The sequence below is a fragment of the Zeus faber genome (assembly GCF_960531495.2).
Source record: "Zeus faber genome assembly, chromosome: 9".
Taxonomy (NCBI): domain Eukaryota; kingdom Metazoa; phylum Chordata; class Actinopteri; order Zeiformes; family Zeidae; genus Zeus; species Zeus faber.
This window is the reverse complement of record NC_137197.1, coordinates 29,216,467-29,231,440: the sequence shown is the minus strand read 5'-3', so window position 1 is coordinate 29,231,440 and position 14,974 is coordinate 29,216,467. Positions and strand designations below refer to the sequence as shown.

At 42.1% G+C, this 14,974-nt stretch overlaps 1 protein-coding gene across 1 annotated transcript; it reads left to right on the top strand.

The window, feature by feature from the left end:
* The first annotated feature begins 376 nt into the window (after positions 1-376).
* Positions 377-14,704, top strand: LOC307235214 (coatomer subunit delta). Its single transcript, XM_080007242.1, has 10 exons — positions 377-523; positions 1,978-2,241; positions 3,638-3,817; positions 3,926-4,122; positions 4,304-4,465; positions 5,297-5,462; positions 8,578-8,725; positions 10,573-10,681; positions 12,550-12,754; positions 13,088-14,704. The coding sequence occupies exons 1-10, from the start codon at positions 521-523 to the stop codon at positions 13,175-13,177; spliced, it is 1,524 nt and encodes a 507-aa protein (XP_079863368.1). The 5' UTR covers positions 377-520; the 3' UTR covers positions 13,178-14,704.
* Positions 14,705-14,974: the final 270 nt, after the last annotated feature.

The window sequence follows — 14,974 nt, the reverse complement described above, 5'->3', positions numbered from 1 at the left end:
ATACATACAGTATATCTATATTTATGTATATCATGCATTTTGCTCGTTTACTTTGCTTTAATTGTTGCTATTTGTTTGATTTCCTTCTCTTCATGTAAAGCCCGTTGAGTTGTATAAAGTGTGCTATACAAATAAAGGTTATTATCATTATTATCATGAGTTTTGTTGTTATTATTTATCTATTCGTTTACATTTAAAAACAAAACAATAGAGCAAAGAACTTTGGACAATAAGAACAAAAACCCAACGGGGCCAACACTTCGGCGCCCACGTCATTGGGTTTTACGAGGTGGGCGGGGCCGCAGCCGCACTTCCGGTGGAGACGTGGCTCTGTCCTGCTGCCATATTGGAGCTAGCTGGCTAACGAGCGCCACAACTTGTAGTCAAACGTTTGACTCGGTGTCTCAGTGGGACTCGGAATCACCCAAGCAAAGAGAAATAAACAAATAAAACAAACAAACAAAAAAAAACAGCACAACGACAAGAAGGCGGAGATTGTTGTCCTGTACACATCCCGAAAATGGTGAGTAGAGTCCACTGAAATCTAGATTCTTCCTTTCTTGTCGTCGGGCCTAGCATCTAGCATAACACTGGCTAACCCGAGGCTAAAGGCTAGTTGATAGCGAGTCCGACACCAAACGACAAAAGAAGAAAAAATGCGCCCTCCGAGCAGGACGACAACAAATGCACCGGCTGAACACTACGGAGTGAATTCGTGTGTCCAAGGTTATTGTAACGTTACAAATAGACGCTGACTGGGCTTCACAGACATTGCTGACGTGAACTGTCGCTAGCTGGCGTTAGCATGGTGCGAGTGCTAGCAGCTGTCAGTGTTTCCCTCAGACCCGCCCAGACCCGTTGAAACATGATTTAAAGTGGGTTGTATGTGTCTCTAGTGGGTTTTATGTCCGATACATTCGATTTAATGCAGTCCGAGTATGTTAGTTAAGGTCTGGGACCGTCGCAGCCAGTGAGTGCCCTGTCTGGTACAGTGGTCTGACTGCTGTTCTCGTTCACTTTGACAGCTCAACTCCCACAATGAACAAAATGTCTTAGGATTTTCCTCTTAAATGACTCTCCTTCAAACGCGTTTCAGTTTTCTTGCACAACTTCCTATATTTGACACAACTTTTATATATTTTCAAGTGTGAACTAATGATGCAGCGGTTTATTGTTTTGTTTTATCCTTATTGTATATTGCCATTTTTATATTATTTCGTTAATTTCTAGGCTTACTGTATATTGCTGTTCCATATTTTTAGGGTTATCTTTTAGGTTTATTGCCAATTTTTAAAAATATATTCTTATTACTTTATTATTATTGCCAATCAGAATGAGTTTATTCCGGTGCATTACATGACCATTTGTCATGGTCATTATTTATGTATTTCTACAGACAATTGGCATTTTAAAAAGCTCGGACAGTCAGAGAATAATGGAATTGAAAGTTAAAATAAAATTCAGATGGCCAAATAGCGCAACTTCCCTCCGGGGATAAATAAAGTAAACGTTCTGTCTCCTAAATTAAGCAGGATTCCACGCCTTACAAATAATAATTTTCTGTGCTTAAGTTCTTTCCGTCATTATCACCATTGTAAAACGCTGGGACACCCCAAAATCAGCTGCAACATTGTGACATCCTAATCGGCCATTCCTCTTGTCATTGCCCTTGTAGAATCAGAATCTGTAAGTTTATTTATTAAGGCACACATTGTAGGAGTTACGGCACGCTTGTTTGTTTTTCATTTGCATATGGATTGATCTTTAATCTCCACACTTTTGCGCTATTCCAGTTTCTCACTGCTCCTGTTAAAAAAAACCCGAAATCAGCTCCTGTCTTGGGTACTTTTGGGGGGCGTGTGTAGCTCGTCACATCGCAAAATAAGCATACGCGTGGTGAGGGCAGAAGACTATGTATCTAGCTAAATGGAGGAAATAGCTACTGTAGGCAGTCTAAAATTCCCTCCCCGCCCCAAGGTGCTGTTGGCAGCGGCGGTGTGCACCAAGGCAGGCAAGGCCATTGTGTCACGACAGTTTGTGGAAATGACCCGGACCCGCATCGAGGGCCTGCTGGCCGCCTTCCCCAAGCTGATGAACACGGGCAAGCAGCACACCTTCGTGGAGACGGAGAGCGTTCGCTACGTCTACCAGCCACTGGAGAAGCTCTACATGGTCCTGATCACCACCAAGAACAGCAACATCCTGGAGGACCTGGAGACCCTGAGACTCTTCTCCCGTGTGGTAAGGACATTTAAAGGAATGGCTAGGAATCCCTCATTTTGTAAATAAGTAGGTTCCAGCCTCATCTCCAAACTGGACACTCCATCCTCCCATCAGGAGCTTAATGCAAATAATGGTGGACAAATCTACGATCTCCATTCCGTGCAAAAACTAACTTAACATTTCCGGCAAAGCTACCATGAAGCCACAGCAGTCTGACTTGGCCAATTTGAGGAGTTATTTAAAAAAGAAACATTCGGCTTTCTTGCTAAATTGTCTGTTTGGTGGCGCTATTTTGATTGATTGCTGCAGTGTTGTTATCGTTGTTACACCCAAATGGGTGTTGGTGACCTGCCTAAAGTCTACATCAGGGATGCAGAGGTAATGATGCTTGTGTCAGGTGGGGCCTGAAACTGAGCCCATATACTGTTTTGTTTTTTTTGTTTAGTTTTTTTTAATTTAATTTTTAAACCTTTTATTTAATCAGGTAGTTCTCATTGAGATTAAAATGTATTTTGCTCGAGAGACCTGGAGTGCACATGGGTATATGTATACATATGTAAAAAGCGCTGATACCTAAAAAATATTGAATCAGGTGCTGTCCCTGCTCAAATATTGATCAGGGCCTTGGTTTATTATTAGCAAAGTTATTAGAATATTGTTTTTGTATATTAGGTGGGATTGGATTTGCACTCAAAGATGATAATGATAATGTATTTGATTATGTCACTGAGTTGCTGGCTAAGTGCCAAGCTTTATTTAATACCCTAGACACTAGTACTTTTACTGAAAGATCTTAAGTTTAAGAAATTACTATTTAGGGTTAAAATGTAAGTCTTAACACTGTGGCCACACCGGACACATGCAAGTTGTGTGTCAAAGACGCACAGGGCCATGATACTTGTATTCCCACATCAGACGCTCAGCTAATAGCTAGTTGGCTGCAAACAAATGAACCGGGAAGTCTACCTTAGTAAAACATAGTTACTATTGTCCTAAGCATTTTCTGTCCTAGGCTTTTTGGATATAAATTAGACACATTTTACACTTGAAATAACTAATATTTAGTGTTGTTCACGCAAGTTGGTTTGATCGGAATTCACCGCCAGGAACATTCTGGATGTGCTTTCTGGAAGCCAAATAAAATGCTGGCGAAGGCGGGACTTGGGCAAGAAGTCCTGGAGCAATGTGGGGAGGGTGTATATTTTCATCATTTTCTTCTCAGGAAAATATAACCTATTTTGCATAACTATATTTGTTAAGCACACCTCACACTTCTTATTATTTTTAGAGCAGACTTCTAGTCCAAAAAAATTTATAATTTACATCCCAGAATTACTTTGTATGGAATGCTGTCTGCATGAGCCCTTCTTGGTTTGTACGATGGTGATGGATTGCGCCCCCCCCCCACTGCCAGATCCCCGAGTACTGCCGCGTGCTGGAGGAGAGCGAAATTTCGGAGCACTGCTTCGACCTGATCTTCGCCTTCGACGAGATCGTTGCGCTGGGTTACAGGGAGAATGTCAACCTGGCCCAGATCCGCACCTTCACAGAGATGGACTCCCACGAGGAGAAGGTGTTCCGGGCCGTCAGAGAGGTGAGACCGCACCTCAGGCTGTTCCACCGGACGCAGGAACAAAAAGCCTCCAGTCGCTTTCTTCACATATTCATTTTCTGTTACATTTTTCCCAAACTCGTTCCACAGACCCAGGAGAGGGAGGCCAAGGCCGAGATGAGGAGGAAGGCCAAGGAGCTGCAGCAGGCCAGGAGGGACGCCGAGCGCTCGGGGAAGAAGGTGATAGGCTTCGGCAGCACCGGCATGAGCAGCGTGTCCTCGGGGTCTATCATCACAGACACCATTGTCGAGCCCGAGAAGCCCAAGATTGCCCCGGCCCCTGTCAGGTACTAGCAAAGGAACTTCGAACCGTTTAGCATCCAGGAAACCTCTCCTATTGATTATTGTTTAGGGTTTTTGCACTGAAGAATGACTGGAGACCATCTATTTTCTTTGTGGATGGTAGCTGTTTTTGTAGCTTGTGCTAAAGCCAACAAGCAAACTTTGTTTCCTCTCCTCCCTTTCCAGACCAAGCGGAAGCAGCAAGGCCCTGAAGCTCGGCGCCAGAGGGAAAGAGGTGGACAACTTTGTGGACAAGTTGAAGTCGGAGGGTGAAAACATCATGCCCGCTGCCGGGAAGAGGGGCTCGGACGCGTCCAAAGTCCTGGCGCCGCCAGTGAACGTCGAAAGGTAAAGCGGGACGAGCATTCGACTCAATCAGTTGTCTTTGCCCCAAAGCAGGATTGCCTAGTCTAACTCTAATGAAGAACCCAGAGCTCTATGATCTGGGTGTGTCTGCGATTACGAAGCTGTGTCAATGGCTGTGACATTCCTATCTGCTTCCACATCCACTGGTTGACTGACTGTCAGCACACTGGGTAACTTCTCCAATACTGTTCCAGTGGGAAGCATGTGAAGAATCCTAGTGAAGTTTCATGTCAACTAAAGGTAAAAAATCTAGTGCAACATCAGCAACGGATAAACAAAGTGCCTGTGTAAAACAACCTAAAAATGATCGCCATAGCTTGAGTTGATAGCTGACCACAATTGTAGGTTGTTGCAGTTGAGAGATGCCATGGTGTTGATTATTGGTTTTCACACCAGAATTTACACATTTACGTTCATTGAGTTAACGTTGGATATGCACTGAAGTAGCAACACATCCAGCTCTCGTGCTGCTAGTCTCTCCCTGTCCTGTTTTCCCCTTCCCTCTTCAAACCAGACTTTGCGCTCCTTGTCATTATGACACATTTGCTTGATCGGTGGCTAGGGGAAAGGAGCTAGAACTTAAGTTTCATCAGCCAACCTACTTCTCACGCAGCTAGTCTTTGACACTGGTACGGATCGATAGCCAATCCGATGCCTCTCTAAACCAACGCTTCACCATGTTACATTTTGTCTTTTTGTACACCACGAAACTTTCGCAAACTTTCAGTCCCGCGTAATATTTACACTTCGAGGCCCGGATGGTCTTTGTTGTTGCGATAATCCCTTGTGCGGGCCGTGTTTCTTCTCCCCCAGTGTGCACCTGCGCGTGGAGGAGAAGATCTCCTTGACATGCGGCCGTGATGGTGGCCTGCAGAACATGGAGGTGCTGGGAATGATCACGCTGCGGGTCACAGACGACAAGAGCGGACGCATCCGCATGGTGATGATCAACAACGACAACAAAGGACTGCAGCTCCAGGTAGGCCAACCAGCGGGTGCAGTGATGTTTCAGTAATATCTACCTGCGGGTTATGTGTTTTGGGATTATTTTGGTGTTTTGATTTCTGTGAGTGTTTCAAATGAATATTATTATTATTATTATTATTATTATTATTATTATTATTATTTGTGAAAAGCACCAAATTTAGCCAACTCTGATTTATAAAAACATGAAGATTTTGGACTTAATGCACGGATAAGTGAGTCCAGTACCTTCAGTATCATTCTGTTTTGGCTTTGCACTTTCTCATGCTTTTTGATAGGACAAAAAAAAACCTTGGTATTTCATTTTTCTCCTGTCCCAAGGTTTTCTTTATAAATAAAGAGTACCTGAGCGATAGGGCTGCCCCATGAAAGTCGACAAACTTGAATCATCAGTTGGAAACCAATTAGTCGACTGAGATTCTTCAAGTTGAGCGATTTGAGTTGATTGAGATTTGTTTTGTATTTTTTTTTTGTCCGTCAGTGTTCATTACAGTAACAAGATAAAATAGATAGAAGCTTACAAAATGCACAGAAATAACATTTCAATGAGGAATTATAAAATAAGGGGAGTAAAATATATATATATATATATATATTTTTTATTATTTATTTATTAGGGCTTGGCCGGTTATTCCTAATCAGCGATTGACGGTTATCGATGGTCTCCGCCACATGCAAAATAAAAAAGTCACAATAACCAGTTAATGTTTTTCTAAAATGTATAAAATCAACCTTTCCTATGAATGTGCGGAAATTGTTTCATAAAACAAAGCTGACAAAACTTCTCCCTGCAACAATTGTGCTGTCTTCTAAGTGCACTATCTATAGCTGCTTTCACACATGCACTCCAGACAATGTCCGGACCCGGTTATCTGGACGTTGTCCGGAGTTAACCTTTCACACGTAGCAAAAAAAACAGAGATTGTCCTTGTTAGATGCATTTACACCACCTGGAAATAATCCGTCTGGTTTAGACGAGGGGCGCATGATAGAGACATCATCAACGTGCGACTCGCTCGCTGTGAATGATCCGGACAATGACCTGCTCTGCTCACACATACCACTCAATCCGACATTACTCAGACTTTGTACTAGGGTGCTGGCTGGATAGAGTCTAGGTAATGTCTGGGTCAAATGATTCAGATATTTGCGTTCATCCATACAGCTCTTCCGGGTAATGTCTGGATAATTTCAGGTTTACAGTGCATTGTGTGAAATCGGCTTTTGACACAACAGCACAGCTCTTATTTAAAAAGATAAAATTTGTTTTAATTATAACATTTAATACACACTGTAGACTTGGGTGAGGACGGTATTGCCTTGCTGACAGCGGAGCTGTGAGTGGCCGGCAGTGCACCTGCATCGTACCATACAGCACCGTACCGTATCCGTAACAGTCATCTAGTGCCCATTCCGTCTACATGCTCTAGTCTCTAACAAGACTTTACAAGTTTTTTGGTTTGTTTCTCCATTTGCGAACTTCTCCGTAAAGGAGGCAAATGTATGAAGTTGCTGTGGAGCTGCTGATAATAAAAACCCTAAGGGGTTTTAAGGTTAATTTTGAGAGGGCACAGCTCCCCAATAGTTTTTTTTTCTTTTTTTTTTATAATAATAATAATTTTTCTTGTCTTTTTTTTCCTGCAACCAACCGACTAATGAAAAACCTGGTCATCAAAACGTCGCACCCCTGTGCCAGTTGTGCCTTTTACACACATGACATTTCAGCTCTGTGACTACCTCTGCTGCCGGCTCAGAGGTGGATCAACAATGCCCCCCGCCCCCCATTCTGTGTTCATACCCTTTACATAGAACAGCGAGACAGAATAAAGGCATTCCCACCTTGATCAGGCTGTGTAAAAGGGGCTGATAAATATAGCCTAATTATAATTACTACTACTACTACTACTACTACTACTACTACCACTAATAATAATAATAATAATGCATCGGAATGGGTTTTTAGTAGTCACACCCCACCGCTCGTCCTAAACCGGAGAAGGTGAACATGTTTGTCTTCTTGGCACGGAACCTCGACAAGGTCAACTTAAAATCAAGCAGGCCAGACATTTTCATTTATTGTTTGCTTGTTTGTTTAACAGGGACAAGCAGAATAAATGGGGTCTGTCCCAGAAAAGTGCATTTTGGCTTAATCCCTTCAGGCAAAGCTGATCTATTGGAATTTGTTTTAATTATTTAACACTACCATTCTTAAATGTTATATTGTTTCACATTTAATATGTGAGAATGTTAAGAAAGGCTATTTAATTTTGTTTGACTTAATTCCACCATCGGAAAGTCACTCAACGAAATGCCCCCCCTCGTGCATATCTCCGGGGAGAGAGAGGAGAGATGTCTCTTCTGATAATAGCGAAAATGCTTCGTAGACTAATCTTAATCTTGTTGCAAGTTAGAAATGGGTTATATAGCCTAAATTAAAAAAAAATAATAATAATTATATTCTTAATTTCTCCAATACCGTAAACAGAACCGGTAACGTAGGAGTTTATCGATACTACGGTCTTTAATAATTTAGCCCTGGGTCCTGTTTAATACCGGGTCGGTCGGTTGCCAACCCATGGCATGAAAGCTCGTCCAGTAGTTGAATATTCGCATTGAACAGCCAAATCTGTTTTAACTGACAAGTCGGGTACAGCCTTACTGAGCATCAATGTCAATCATAGGGCTGCAGATATTCCTCTATAATCCCACTCTATTTTTAATATTCAAATATATTCAAATTTTTAATGCTCAAATTTAATACTGGGGGGTGTTGTGCACGGTTCAACATCTCCGATCAGAGCGATCTTTTCTCCAAACAAAGCAAATATAAACTATATTGTTATATGTGGTGGATGGGATGGCTTGAGCAGCCACACTTGACACTCGTTGGTAATGAGCGGCAGGTTTAAAAACCCCATCCTCACACTGACTCAGGAGCCCTGTCATGACATGTTCCATCTGCTCCTGGCTAATTCCACCTAGCCTCCTCTCTACAATAAACTGGTGTCTACAACACATTGCAGGTCGCAATTTACATCCCTCGTTGCTAACTTAACGCACAGCTGCTTCAGTGAACACCACTCTCTTTTTCTCTCCTTCCATCCTGTCAGACACATCCTAACGTGGACAAGAAGCTGTTCACCGCCGACTCGGTGATTGGCCTGAAGAATCCAGAGAAGTCCTTTCCCCTCAACAACGATGTTGGCGTGCTGAAGTGGAGGCTGCAGACCACAGACGAGGCCCTCATACCTCTAACCAGTGAGTCCACTGCTTACCATTTACATCCAGTAGAATTTGATTATTTTTTAAACAGTAACTATCATTTCCTCTCATAATTTCGGTTGGACCTCTATGGAGGTCTAGTAACTTTAATGGCCCGAGTTTGATATTTTACTTAAGCAAAATGTTGTAGAGGTGTCCTTATTGCTGAACTGTGACGCTCCATGACGTCTTGAAACCAACCCTTTTCTTCAACCATCTTTGTTTACCCGTAAAAATGTCTGTTCTCACATAGTGTACGTCCATTTGTTCTATTGGCCTTTCAACAGCGTTGCCTACATTAACAGCTGCTCACTGTGATTAGTATGTGACAAATAATCTCTTGAACTTGAACTTGCTGGGCGATATTACCAAAAATATTATCACAATAAAATTTGATCCATTAGTCGACCTATTAATTGGGCCGATATTTGCGTGTTTTGAGATAACTTGGCATTGGTTAATGCCTGCGCTCACATAGCCCATAAGCAAAGAATGTCTGCAGACTAGTCTTGTCAAAAATATATATTTTTCTATACATATCTATTCTGAATATTTTAAATGGTTTCAATCCTCATTTTCCGTACTATCGATATATCGGTAATAGCTGTGCTTCCTCGGTCTCGCTGACAGCGAGTTGACACACATCGCTGCAGTGTCCACACAGCCCCGCCTCCTCTCACGCACTCGCAATCGTCACTAGTCTCATTCACTCCGGTTTGTTCTGGTGTTAACTCATCAAAGATGGAAAGTGCAGAGCCTCCGCGATTGGTTTTGAAGAAGAATCTTTAATTATCACACCACACTACAACACATGCTCATGCTTTTGGATGGTGGCTGGTGAAATGAGGCATGGGGCGAACATGAGGGCAGGGAGGACATGCAAACTCCACACAGAAAGGCTCCTATTTGGGTGATAACCCGCCCGGAGCACGGTGCCAATAGCGCCCCAGGTGGTAATCGAACCCAGGACCTTCTTGCTGTGAGGCAGCAGTGCAATGCTTGGATTGGATTCCAGGGCGGCAGGGGAGGCACAGCGGAGCTCAGATCACAGCCGCCTTGATGCGCACCACAAAATACAGGCTACCTCGGTGCCTTTTTGTCTGTGCCACCACCTCTAAACTGTACAACATAGCTGGTCTCACTTACCGTCCTGTAGACCATCCCCTTATATTGTGTTATATTGTATTATTTATCAAGATGAAAACAATTTCAGTTAAATGCTTTTTTTGATAAAGACAGTTGTAATAACACATTTATTGGTGGTGGTTGCTCATTTTGGATGCTGCTGCTCTCTCTCCGTTGGCACCCTACCAAGGAGGGAGGGGGCAGGATCTCTTTCTAAATCGACAAACATAATTGGCTAGAGGTGAAAGGTCAACTTTAGATAGTTGGTCCAAATTGATTGGCTTTTTGTTGCCACTTCCATAAATGAACAAATCTGTCTTAAGACATCGAAATTATCAAGCTTATTTTATTTCAACACCGAGGGAAAAAATCATTGCAATAATTCTCATTATTGTTTTATCTCCCAGTGACAACAGCAGCAATCGGTAACCATTATAATGTATTGTCTACCGTTACAAATGGTCCGGTGATAAATGATCACTATGGTGTATTTCTATGCCATTTATATACCTTTTACAGCCCAGCCATGCATTGTTTTCTGCTGCATAAGTTATCAGTTGTCACAACTTTCGGGCTTTGCAGAGCACCAAACATGTCTGAAATGACTCTCCATACTATCTCTAAATTTAAAAGTGTGTTTTGGTTTTTTTCTTTTATTTTCCTTTTGTTACCACATCTTCTACGTCATGCCCTGTCTGTCTTGGTGTTGTGTTGCGCAGTTAACTGCTGGCCGTCAGAGAGCGGCAGCGGCTGCGACGTCAACATCGAGTACGAGCTGCAGGAAGACAGTCTGGAGCTCAACGATGTGGTCATCAGCATCCCTGTTCCGTGAGTACAACCAAAACCCCCTTCCCGCCTCTCTGCCCAGGGTTTAAATCCGCCCTGATTTAAATTGGGGTATATCTCAAGGATTTAAATCTACCCCCGGGTCCTACACCCAGTCCGTCCTTTTGTTGCTTCTTCTGAGGGGCTCTCATCCTCTCCTCCTGTGCAGTGGGTATTCACCAAACATCTGGAGGCTCAAGGTGGCTCCCAACTGATCGATTGAAGGGAAACTTCAAATAATGGGCATGGCACTAAATGGCAAGACTTGCATTTTCAGAGTACCCACAGGGTCTTAAAAGTCATTAAAACATTGGATTTAATATTCTCAAAATAAGGCCTTAAATAGTATTGAATTTCAAAGGTCTTTTTTCCTGTCCTTTTGTAGGGTCAAATAAACAGAGTAACGCCATAAATAACTGATCTAGAGTGATCACACACCCTCTAACGTGCAAATTCCCTGCATTGTATTCCAGAGGGTTTATGTCATCAAGTGGTGACTTAAACTCTTAAAGGGACAGTGGAGGCTTATCTCAGTATAATATACCAATTTATGTAATTTCACATTTCTGTGGATTTTGGCAACATTTTAAAGAAAAATAAACGGTGAAGTTGTGAAATGTTCACGAGAGTTTGAGTAAGTGAACATTATTTGTTAATGGGGGTTTCCAGTTTACGTAGGGTAGTAGTACATTAGTTTATTTCCGTCTTTTGGCTTGTTTTCACATTGGTGCAATTGCTGTGACTAACCTGGATATGAAAGAGAGAGAGAGAGAGAGAGAGATAAATACCCATCTTTTTTTATGTTATTAGAGTACACACACCTCTCAAAGCTATTGTGTATTTTATATGAATGTGAATATTATAATACCTTTTTTTATTAGATTGAAGTACTTGGTAAATAATTATTTTCTAGGGCTTAAAATCCATACAGATTTCCCCATTATATCCTTCATACTTTTTGCCAGCATGGCCGTGCAGTTGGCATTAAATTTCATTGAGTGGTATTAAAAAGAGAACCCTGGACTACCCTGTTTATGTATGCAAGTAATTCACAAAGGCCTGTAATGCCAAAACCAGATGCAAAGAAGTTGAGAGGACACCATGACCACTAAGACCAAATAACAAACAGTCCTAAAAACACACATAACTAGGGTTGATGTATGCATGAATAAATGTATGGTCATCTTAAGTCTTGTCACCACCACCTTCTCTGCCCTTTTCTGCACTTCTCACTTGTTTGTCTCTGTTTCCGAGCAGAAGTGGGAACGCTCCCATGCTCCTTTCTTACTTTGCCGCTAATCCAGTTTGGTTTCTGTTTGCAGAGCAATACAAGGTCTTGTACGAAAAGCTTGTTGCCGTCAGCTATTATTATCATTATTATCATGGCTTTAATTAAAAGTCCATTTAAACATATATCCATTAATGTAAGAGGATGGCAATGGGGGAAAAAAAAAACCCCAAAAAAACCTGTGCATGATAACTCTGCTTTCATTTCTGAAATCAGCAATTACATTTTTGGGAAATTTATTTGGTTAATGGCAACATGACACCTTGGTGCTCTTGCTTATATTTGATGAATTTGCTGACATACTTTGTCCCCTCTCGACCAACCACTGTGGCCGCAGTAACTTCATGGGTTCATGAAATACGGTGTCGTGTTTGGACCACACCCTTTCTCTCCGCCTGTACCCTCATTCCTTAGTAAAAGTTGTTCCCAGCAGCTTTGTGAAAGGGCTTTCAGGGGAAACTCAGAAGCTTTAGAGGCATTTAGAACTGTTCCAGAGAGGGTACATCGTGAAGGTGGCCCCTCAGGGGCCATAATAATCCTTAACATAACCCCCAAGTCTCAAATACTTTTCCTCCCATCTCAGGTCCGGTGTGGGCGCCCCGGTGATCGGCGACCTGGATGGCGAGTACAAGCACGACAGCCGGCGGAACGTCCTTGAGTGGTGCCTACCTGTCATCGACGGCAACAACAAGAGCGGCAGCCTGGAGTTCAGCATCGCCGGGCAGCCCAACGATTTCTTTCCTGTCCACGTGTCCTTCGTGTCCAAGCGCAACTACTGTGACATCCAGGTCTGTCGGCTGGGGTCTTTGGCGACCTTTGATCTTTGACGGATAGCGGGGTTCCAACCGGGTCCTTTAAGTGTTTGAGTAACTTTTTTTTTTTTTTTTTTTTTTTTTTTAATTAAAAAAAAAAGTCCTTGAACAACCGTAACATCATAAATATTTTCCAGAATAATTTTCACGACATAGATGATGCATATATAGAGATGGATAATACTTTAAAGTCCTTGAATTTCATTTTGTAATGCTAGACGGAGGTAGTTAGAAATTGAAGCCATAACCATCTTTTGGATGAAGAACTGGACCCTGACTGTACGATCTCTCCCTTGTCTCCCCCCACAGGTCGCCAAAGTCACTCACGTAGATGGAGACAACCCCGTCAGATTCTCCTCGGAAACCTCCCTCGTCGTTGATAAATACGAAATCCTGTAAAAACAAACAAACAAACAAAAGATCATTAAAAGTTAAACAAAATAACATCCAATTTACGAGGGGAGCGGGGGAAGGAGGGGGGAAAAAAAAATAAAAATCCACAACAAAAGTAAAGAAAGCCCAAAATCGACTCTGCCGAGGAAGGATTAAGGAGACCTTGCCTGCCCACGCCTGTCTACCGTTTTCAGAGACTGTGTGCATCGACTGAACCCCCCCCGGGCACCGACGATGTATTTATATGTTTGTATGAGAGAAGATCATCTATATATTAAAAAAAAAAAAAAGAGTAAAATTGATCTGGAACGCAAATAATAATAAAGGAATGCTGTTTTCCACTGAGCAGAACCACAGAGAAAGCAAAAACACAAGGACTTCAGGCTAAGTAGAGGATGACTGACGGGTGAGGGATGGAGACCAGTGCATTCCACCATCGATTTTGGGGGGAGGGCTTGTTCTGAGGTTGGCTGGTCGCACCGAAATCCAAATGTTCTTTCTTCGTTCTCTCATCTTGAGGATCGGAAAGTGCCGCACATGGTCAGAACGTCCCGGAGAAATTTTTGTCAAATCCAACGGTTTTTTGTTTTTTTTTGTTTTTTTTTTTTAATTGTATTTCGTATTTTAGTTTTTTTTTTTTGTTTTTCTTTTGTCACATTGCAGCAGTTCCTTTTATAAAGCGGCTCTGGAATGGCTTTTTGATCTCTGGTGAAACCTCCAAATTGTCTGCAGTTCAATCGTTCACTTAAACGTTAAGGCGTTAGAGGTTTTGTCGTCATTTTAGACCATTGTATAAAAATGTAGTTGTTGTTTTTTTTTTCCTTCTTCCAGGTTTAGTAGGATTGTCTGTAGGTTTCTCATCTTTTTTCTGCAGGTTTCATCGGCAATAATTTTTTTTGTTTATTGCTTTGCTACTTTTTACTGTATGATTTTTCTCTGGGGTGGTTTCTGTATAAAGTCCTGTAAGAATAGAGCCTTCCTGTTATAGCCTAACGCGAAGACAAAAAAAAGAGAGGGAGAGAGCTTGGCTGCAGTCCATGTGCAGCGTATCTATAAGCCTTATAAGGTCAGTTTCTGAAAATAAACTACCGCAAATTAAATAAATCCCCCTGGCGAGGACACTTTCAATCGAGAGATAAGAATCTACCCCCCCCCCCCAGGGATATTTCTGGTTTATTAACACACTGTTGTGTGGCGCTAAAAGGGACCAATCCCTCCATCCACCCCCCGCCTGGAACTGTTGCCTCCCGCTCCTCGCCCAGTCATCCTTTACTTACACTCGCAGCATCTTGTCATTTGAAAAACATTTTTTTTTTTTTCTTTTCATATTACATGTTTTTATTTTGTTTAGATATTATTAATTTTCTTTGTACTCCCCGGGTTCAATTTAGCAATGGCTGTATCGATATGGGGGTTGAAAATGACTTCACGGGGGTTGAGCGAAACGATCACCCCAGGGGAATCTTAACATTCCAAGTGTACAATTAGAAAACAGAAGAAGGAGGAAAAAAAAAAAAAAAATACACTCTTTAACGGAATAAAAAAGAAAATGTATTATTAAAAATGCATCGTCTGGTTTCAATGCCTGTGGGTTGCAGCGGCGCAGAACATAATTTTGAATTGAATTTCCATAGCCCATGGGCTCCAAACCTGTTACGCCCTTGGTGTGTGTGTGTGTGTGTTTTTAAGAATGAAAGAGTATCCGTCATCTTAACTGCAGAATATTTCCACTGCTTTTTTTTTTCCCCTGTCATGTTGACTTGTCTAAGCCTCTTCTCAGCCTTTAGCATGGCTCACACCCAG